At 41.1% G+C, this 9,523-nt stretch overlaps 1 protein-coding gene across 9 annotated transcripts in view; it reads left to right on the forward strand.

Moving 5' to 3' along the window:
* LOC147640760 (poly(ADP-ribose) glycohydrolase 1-like) overlaps positions 1-9,056 on the forward strand; it is a 33,191-nt gene extending 24,135 nt beyond the window's left edge. Inside the window, exons 3-12 of one of the 9 annotated variants that reach the window (XR_015268345.1) lie at positions 2,676-2,779; positions 2,912-3,122; positions 3,221-3,325; positions 4,169-4,287; positions 4,453-4,596; positions 5,416-5,524; positions 5,963-6,238; positions 6,730-6,788; positions 6,873-7,023; positions 8,757-9,056. Coding sequence is in view for 8 of the 9 variants with exons in the window: in XM_086814814.1 (XP_086670940.1) it covers positions 2,676-2,779; positions 2,912-3,122; positions 3,221-3,325; positions 4,169-4,287; positions 4,453-4,596; positions 5,416-5,524; positions 5,963-6,238; positions 6,726-6,788; positions 6,873-7,023; positions 7,901-8,007 (1,389 nt within the window). In the remaining variant the exon portion in view is untranslated. Of the gene's footprint in view, positions 1-2,675; positions 2,780-2,911; positions 3,123-3,220; positions 3,326-4,168; positions 4,288-4,452; positions 4,597-5,415; positions 5,525-5,962; positions 6,239-6,725; positions 6,789-6,872; positions 7,542-7,900; positions 8,080-8,756 lie in introns of those variants that run through there. The other 8 variants (XM_086814840.1, XM_086814814.1, XM_086814823.1 and 5 more) reach the window with 8 other exon arrangements.
* Positions 9,057-9,523: the final 467 nt, after the last annotated feature.

Genomic DNA, 9,523 nt, shown 5'->3' on the forward strand with positions numbered 1-9,523 from the left:
GAATACAGTTCACCCAAATATGCCTGCACTCTCAATCCTCTGAATGTGCAGCTCAAAGCACCAATGACTGAGTAGAGTAGCAAATGGCGTACACAATGCCAAAATGCCCCAAAATTGCCCAAATTTACTGCACCCAAACTGTGCAAAAAACCTGTATAGTTCTTTGCTAGAAAGTCTGCCTGTATTTGCCTGTAGATTTTCACAGAGAAAATAAAAATGCCCAATATTCAAAACTTGTAATGCTTACCACAGTGTGATGTTAGCAGGTACAAGTTGACTGCAATGCGAATGACTTGACTGTTGTACTGTGCAGGTATAGTTTACTGTACGGAGCAGACTGCAGGTACAGGTGAAGTACAGTGGATGTACTCTGACGGAGCACTGTACTGAACAGTGTGAACAGGTACTCTGCAGGTTTGGAAGTTGCAGTCGTATCACAGCAAGTACAGTCGAAGCAGTACAGTACTGAAGCTTCAGTCGAATGTACAGAAGGTACAGTCGACTGGTACAGAAGCAGGTACGCAGCACTGAATGCTGCACGACTGTCTGCGCAGGTTTGTACGGAGGACTGTACAGAGCAAGGCGACCAGATGCTGAAGGCGGTGCTAACAGGTGTACGGGGCAGGTACAGTACCTGAAGGCGGCGCAGTCTGTATACGGGCAGGTACAGTACCTGAAGGCGGCGCTGACTGCACAGTGAAGAGCAAGGCCACGCCTGTTGCACAGTGAAGAGCAAGGCGACGCCTGTTGCAGCAGTCGACTGAGTACACGACAGACGACCAGCGTTGACACGTACAGTCGACGCTGACTGTACGGAGCAGGTACGGGTGCTGACAGCGACGAACAGGTACGGCAGCTGCTGCAGGCGAGCAGCTGTACGATTACTGCAGGCGGCGCTCAGGTGTACGGGCAGCAAGAATGATGTACGGAGTTGTACGGGCAGCAGCAATAATAACCTGGCAGTGTACGGGCAGGGCAAGGCAAGCCTTCAAAGCTCTGATACCAAATGAAGGCAATGAAGGTGTTAGGGTTAGGGTTTGGAGATGCTGCAAACAAGCGTGGAGAGCAACAGAGAGGGAGAACACGACTTCAGTATTATGCTTGATGAAAAGTGAAGTACAATAGCCATATAATAGTGACCCTAAAGATATGTGTTCACATGTCCGGCCATAAAATGTGCCGGGTGGACCAAAACACCTATAAACTGAATATAAGTGAAACTAGGCTAAACTGGGGGAAAAAACCTCCACTAACTGAAGTAAAAAGTGCCCCAGTAATCTATTGATGATCACTAGCACTCCTCTGGGTGCATACACAGCGTAAAACCCAACAAATTAGGCTTAGGATTGTGGATCAATACAGCAAGGCTTCCGTGCATGTAACAGTGACAGATATGGAGGGCTAGAATGAGGGCACCCAGATTTATGACATTGAGTGCATTTGTACTATTTGGGGAGATATTATTCATACCCTTATGGCCACTTGGGCCAGTATAGAAGGACCTTCTAGATCAGCACATGCAAAGTGCATATATATATATATATGTGTGTGTGTGTATATATATACACACACATATATATTTTGTGCCACACACACACACACACACACACACACTGTGTGTGTGTGTGTGTGTGTGTGTGTGTGTGTGTGTATATATATAAAACACACACACACAATAAATATATACATATATGTATGTATATACATATATATATACAATAAATATATACATATATATATATATACATATATATATATATACATATATGTATGTATATACATATATATATACATATATGTATACATATATATATATACATATATGTATGTATATACATATATATATACATATATGTATATATATACATATATGTATATATATATGTATATATTTATTGTGTGTGTGTGTGTGTGTGTTATACACACACACACACACACACACATATATATGTTTTGTGCTACACGTGTGTGAGTGTGAGTGAGTGTGTGTGTGCGTGTGTAAATAAGATTATATTACAATTTTTTGATTTTGAGGAGCTAGAATCCAAACAATTGGAAGGAACTTATCCTTTTGATGATCTCAAAACAGTTGATGTGTTTCCTTTAGAAGAATAATGATTCACTCACTGGAAAATTGTGCTGCTTGGAAAAAGTTGCTTTAGGTATTCACTATTAACTGCCTCTAGCCTCAAAATACTTGTTCCAAATGCTCTTTTGTTCTTCCATCATAGGGGTTCACCTAACCTACCTTAATGCATTGCTGGCTCGCAGCACTCATTGACCTTGTCCCTAAAATTCAAGCCTACCGTAAGGAATCTTTGCCTGCTAAGGCTGTCCATGTATGGACCAGGGCTCACAATGTTCTGTTTACCTTATCTACCCTGTACATGGCCTCAGTAGTCATGACACATGCATCTAAGGTCTGATGAATGTAACATGCTCTTCTGCTAATCTTCAAACAGGAAATCTGCCTTCAACCTTCCACAGGGGCTTATTGAATGTTTGTGTCCATATACCTCTGGATTCAGCTCCAGAGATTGTGTCTTCTTATCTTTTATTATCATCACTAGTAACTACCATTGATCAGCTTGATGGTCTCTAGCAACTACCATTGTGAGGTCGAGAGTCATACTTTGATGCACTTTGCTGCTGTTCTGGAATGGTGCTTATGACAGGAACTAGTTGCAGCCATTCTTGCATGCACATTCTTTTGCCTTTTCCCATTGAATGGTAGGGAAGAGGCTCAACTTCCGTACTTCAACCTTGATGGACTGTTTCGGTGGGGCTCTCTACTGTCAAAACCTACAAGAAGCTCAATTACTAGTTTGTTTTTCTCATTTCAAATTAAGTGGTCTTAGGATAAGCCTAAATGGGCAGATGTTGCTGATTGTTTGTCAATTTGTGATTGTAGTGGGATCAGCAGCATAATCCCTCAGCAAGAACAGAAACTTCATTGCATAATGCATTATTTTGATCGTGTGTGCCAACAAATGCCTCAAGGCATGGTCTCTTACGAGCGAAAGGTACTTCCTCGGCAAGAACGGTGCGAAGTCTTCTCTCCAATCTCAGAACCCGATGAAAGCTACTGGAGCAGATCATCATTTCCCCTTTGTCCCATACAGGTGTGTATTGCAGGTGCAACTTAGCACCTTCCACTCTTATGCAATGGTGTTTGATGTGATTTTTTTCTAAGAAACTGTTGCTTCAAGAATGTTTACAGGTCTTTGAAAATGGGACGATTGAAGACCAGAGCTCAAATGCCTTGGAAGTCGATTTTGCAAACCGATACTTGGGAGGCGGTGTGCTCTTTCAGGGGTGTGTACAGGTTGAGGTTTACATTTAAGCTTTTGGGTATCATTACATAATGCATACTTCATGGTGGCCATCCCCGCTAAGGTGGAGACATCTTTATACACAAATGTGCAATTGCTCAGGGCTGATGTTGTGATTGGGGATCGTAGTCTATGCTATGCATGATGGACTTGATGTTTATGATTTGAGCTTCTGTTTTTGTCGACTTTGTAACATGCCATTGTCTAGATTGATTCTGATTTCATTGCTCGTGGCGTGTGGTGGGGCTATATGGGGGCCCACAGTCATGAAAGGCTCACATTGTATCGCAGTAATGTGATATTAGGGAGATTGGGATGATGGATGCTACCACAATGCCCTGTCTACTATAAGATTTGAGGTTGGTTCCAGTGCCTTTTTCAGGAGGGTTCTGATATCTCATTCATTACACTGATTTGTCCCTAGGCCTCTTTTTTTTGGAGGTGAGAAGGTGTAGATACGGTTGACACAGGGCAAACAGACTCCTGAACAGTCATAGAGGCTCCTTACTTCTTTTTAGAATACTACAAATAATCTCATGAAGAGGTCTTTGGAAGCCTCTAGCCTTGGAAGATCAATCCACTTTATAGTTATAGACAGCAAAAGCAAGCACACGCACATGCAGTGTGCACACGACATGCACATCACATAAGCAATAATGAAGCTCCGTAGGAATGGCTAATGCTCTTCATGCTAGATATAAGCTCCAAATTTTTGTGCTTGTTTGGGTTTGGTGAGATTGTAAGCTACGATATATTCTTTGTTTAGCATGAATAGTTTATTTGTTATCTATGAGACCTTGTTATGTAGACCATCTAATGAGAGAACCCTTATGCAGGAAGAGATCCGTTTTGTGATCAGCCCCGAGTTGATAGCAGGCATGCTGTTTATGTCTGCAATGCATGACAACGAGGCCATTGAAATCAGGGGTGCAGAGCGCTTCAGCTGTTACAATGGGTATGACGTTGATGCACTCCCTGAATCCTCTCCGAGGAATGTGCTTGCTGCTGTTTTGGTTTGTAAGCACCTTGTTCTTGGTTGAATCGGACACCCTTATAGGGCACAAGATATGTAACAATGCCACTTAATTTTGTTGGCAGTTTCATGTTTCTGATTTTGCAGATATGCTACAAGTTTCTGCTTCGCTGGGGACTATGTTGATAACAAAGCAAGGGATTTCCTAGGGCGCAGGGAAACACGTATTGTGGCAATAGATGCATTGATGCGTCCTGGCAAACATCAATTTAAGAAGGCACTGATGGTTAGGTATGCTATGCTTTTTTCTTTCCAGATCACAGCCTCAGTAGTGTTGGCAGGTATGATGCCGCATGTACAGCAAGGAGATTTTGCATGCGTACATGATCCTCTTAAGTAGTAATTGATTGATAGCAAGATATCTTGCTCAAAGAATGGTTTCATGAACCACCCAAACCCCACGTGCTCATGGCACACACATGCACTCACAGGCGGGCAGCTCGGCAGCTCCTCTAGTGGCAGCAGCCACGTTGACAGCATCTCGTCTGGGTTTGTGTGTATTCACAAGGAGCACATACTGTTATCCACACATAGTCCAGCCTGGCCATGGCAGACACAATTCTTGAAAAGGCAGGAGGAGGTGGACATAAAGGCGGGCTGCTTGCTGTCCTGTGTGAAGAGTGCGTATGGCCCAGATATTCTGTTTCTGTCTGGCATGTTGCCAGTTCACAATCAGCTCCATGTGTAAGACACTTGATGTCCTTGATGTGTTTGAGGATATTGTTGATAACTTACAAGGCCAAAGTATATGGAAAATATCGAGGGAAATGCCTAATAGATCCATCTATATTTATCACATTGATTAATAGAGCTTTGGCAAGGTCCAGTTAATTAATCTGAAATATAAAATTTAGGATAAAGTTCTAAGATCCCTACTGTACTTTGGGATAACGTTTAAAAGCAAGCTCGCCAAAACTGGGATTTGAACCCATGACTGGCACGCTCATAAATAACTAGACAGTAGCCACAATGCTACCTGTCCCTTTGTGATATATGAAGAGTTTTTACTCAAATAGCTGGGTAATGCTGTACTGAGTTGTTTTTGTGCAGAGAAACAAATAAAGCCTTTTGTGGGTTCTTGGATCATCTGGAGTTGCATGTGGCAGGCCTATTAAGGCAGTGGACAGATGAGGGGAAATCATATTTTTCAGAGTTCCAAGTAGGTATTCATTTTTGCTACAAACAAACTTGATTCTTTGTTCTGGTTAAACACGTGAAGCATGCCTCACATGCACATGCACACGCGTATGTAGCATGCATGAATGTTTGTATGTATGCATGTATGAATGTATGCATACATGTACGTATAATACATATATGTATGTATGTGCATGTATGTATATAACATTGTGTATGCTAACATGCATATGTATGTAGCATGTTTGCATGTATGTATGTCATGTTTGTATGTATGTACGCATGTATGTATATAGCATTGTGTATGCTTACATGCATATGTATGTAGCATGCTTGCATGTATGTATGTCATGCTTTTATGTATGTACGTATGTATGCCATGCATGTATGTATGTATCCGTAGTGGCTTATTTGGCATGGGAGTTGAGTTTATTCTGTTAAACTGCTGATGACATTCTAGGAGCATTCACAAATGGAGGCAAACATCTTGCAAGACATACCCTTAGATAGGTGCAACGATCACTTCAGGACTAGCAATGAAGCTGAAATTGAAGCAAACAGAACAACACAAAAGACACATGACATTACAGAAGTCATGTCTCACGTGCCAGTTGATGACGTCCAAGCCCCAAATGAAAGACACACAATGGGTATAGTCACTGGAAATTGGGGTTGTGGAGCATTCGGTGGTGATGTCGAGCTGAAAAGCTTGTTGCAATGGATAGCTGCCTCCCAGGTTTTAATTGTTGACTAATATCTGTTCTCTTGTGAAGTACATTGCTGGATTTGTGACCCTATGATTTTTTCTCTCACAAAAAGATCGTTCCTTTAGTAAAGAAAATATGCATCTGAAAGAGAACATATGTCAACCCTCAAAACGAGGTAAAGTCTGCATTTTTTGGGGTGGGGGTGGGGAGTTGCTTCATGGCTGGCTGCTCTCGAAGCGAGACTACATCTTAGGGAAGGGACACTGGGGGACTGTTATTCCAGATGGTGCCACCTCTGTATGAGTACACAGCCCCTTGAAAGATGAGGTTTTCAGTGTCTTTGTAACCTCAAAGAGCAAGGCCACAGCCTCAGCAGATAATCAATGAGTGCTGCATGTCTAGATCAGGTAGCATTTGCACATGCATCCTTGTCTTTATGTGGGTGCATGCCTGCGCAACAATATTAGTGTTTTTAAATCTGTTAAGTCTTTCTGACATCTATCTTTCTCTCTTTAGGCAGGTCGGCCTTTTCTACATTATTTCACTTTTGGTGGAAGTCATGGGCAGAAGCTACAACAGGTTCTGTGGTGTTTACAAAAATAAATAAAAATTGCAATTAGAGAGATGAACTCTGCAGTAACTAATCATCTGCAAAATTTTCAGGTGGCAGATTGGATTATAAATGAGAAATGGGTTGTTGGTGAGCTATGGGGTTTGTTAATCGATTATGGAGAAAAGAGACTTCAAGGAGAGCTTGATGAAGGGATTTTTAAGTGGATCTTACCCCATATATCCAAAGCTGATGGCATGGACGGTATTTCCATAAAACTACAAAAAACTGCAGGCACATGCATGCACACTGATACACACACACACATACACTCATTCACACATAAATAGGTGTGCTTACTTGAGATTTTGGAGGTGTGCTTAGGAGGAATTTAAATAATTAAGATTTTTTTGGAGTTAATCACTAAAGATAACCTTAAATTCAAGGTAATAAGCACACTAATCAAGGCATACTTATTGATTATGAAGGTCACACATTGAGCAAATGAGTACATTAATTTATAGCTCTATGAGAGTGTTGGTGGATAAACCAACACAAAGTTTGCAGATTATGCACATAACAAACGTACTGAAATGGATAGCAGAAAAGACATTAATTTATAGCTCTATGATAGTGTTGGTGGATAAACCAACACAGAGTCTGTGGATTATGCACAGAACAAACATACTGAAATGGATAACAGAGAAGATATTAATACACAGTAATGCAAAGCTTCATGACTGAATTGTAACTATACATGAATCTCTTTTCTTACATTGCAAGCCCTCAGCGCACAATTATATATATCAGGTATAGAAATATGATTTAGAGCGTTTTCTTCGGATTGAAAATGACGATTGGTATCTAAGACTCCTAACCTACCGATACCTAAGGTTTTCTAAGGATATGATTAACTATTGATATTCCCAATGTCACCTAAGTTAATTCCTAAGCTAACACCCGCACACCCAGTGGGTTGTCCGCCTTGCGGAGCGGAACCACATAGTTGCATGAGTTGCCAGAAAGGCAAGAAATAACATAGTCAGAATGACCTAATCCTGATTTATCCTGTGGAACTGAAATATCTATGATATGAGCATTTGGATGAAGATTTGTATAAAAATGAAATTGACTGATGCAGGACGTTGGCTGGCAGTCTTTGCTGGAGTTGGAGGGATGCACCGTCAGGTGCTCCGAGCTGTTGGAGAGCAGGCGGGCGCTGAGCGAAGGGTTGAACATCCTTGCTAAAATAAGTGACAATCATTCCAATCGGTGGAAACTGATAAAATTTCAGCAGAATGCTGAATAGATGCTTGTTTATTTCTCTTTCCAGCACCTTGACCATATGGCCAGCATATCTGAATAGATGCTGTAACAATCTTTTTGAGGACTTTAAGTTTTGTACCTTCTCTGTGAGCATCGACTGCATATTGCTCATCTGCTCTTCATCTTGGTCGAGCTTGTCCACTGCTGCTCAGAGCTCTGCCCTTACTGAGTTTTCTTTTTGAGAAGTTGAATCTTCTCTTCGTCCAACTTTTGTTGCTAGCTTGGCTTTTCTCAAGCTGTTGGTTTGCCAGCTCCGGAGCTAAATTATCATCTGTTGGGTCCCGTCTATAGACCAAGGCCTGCTGTCTGAACATAGATAATTCTTTGTAGTGCTTAGCTTGATCCTCTAGTGGCACCACTGATATTGTCATGAGAATATATTTTAAGTCCTCTTTAAGAATATTATTTTTTCCTCTTAGAGTAATTTGGGAACGCCTAGGTTGCTCTTGCGTCATGCCGGTTAGGTTAATATCGTGGGTGACACCACTATAAATATTAATACGTGCGGTATATGACGTATGCTTGGGGCCGTCTATGATTATTTCAGTTAGGTTTGTATGGCAGGGTGATTCTTGGGGTACTTACGTCTGGTAGTCATGAGTTGGTGATGGTTTGTGCCTATTTAATATTTGTGGGATTAATTTAATTATTAATTGGGCTTATATTTTCAGGTGATGAAGATTACGAGGATTGATGAATAATGTCGAGGAGAATGTTTCTTATGCGTATCATATTTATTTTTACAAGCGTAGCTTGTAACCTTAGTAGTTGATTTTTTCATTTTGATACATTGAAAAAAATACATTTATAATGTTGAATTTATTAAAGCCTAAAGGCTTTACCCTAGCCCCAATTTTTGGGACACTCTATTTTTGTTGTGGAAGAGTGTCGTGCTCTCTAAAAGCACACTTTGTATATTTTTGGGGGCTATGGTCTATTTTTGGTTGAAAGCTAATAAAAATACTCTTGTATGGGGAAAGGTCACACACAAGGGGGGGGGGGGAAGATTGCACCCAGCATGTTTGTCTTGGAGCTAAGTATTATGTTTGCTATGCTTTTGTTCAATTTATTTGATTTTGTTGAAACCTGCAAAGCATGTGTTTTCATGGTTGAATTTATGTGTTGAATTTCTCAAGTGTTCCACAAGCTATCCTAGAGAACGATTCCGTTTTTCAGATATATTAGCTGCTTGCTTCCTTTGAGAAGGGCAGTGGTGGTACTGAATGATCTCGGGATTCCCTGAATTCAGATTGCCATGCTGGGTTCTGGATGTATCACTTCTACTGGTCCTATTTTTCGGATTTTTTCATTGTAAATTATCGGGCCGGCTAGTTTGATCCATCAATACCCGGAATTATTCTATGTAACCAGCATACAGATCGTGCATGAGCTTGTTGCATTTAGATTCATAAGCATCAAACTCCGCAAGTGAGAGCTC

Source organism: Cibotium barometz, chromosome 2 (assembly GCF_041138505.1).
Source record: "Cibotium barometz isolate CiBa-2024 chromosome 2, ASM4113850v1, whole genome shotgun sequence".
Classification (NCBI taxonomy): domain Eukaryota; kingdom Viridiplantae; phylum Streptophyta; class Polypodiopsida; order Cyatheales; family Cibotiaceae; genus Cibotium; species Cibotium barometz.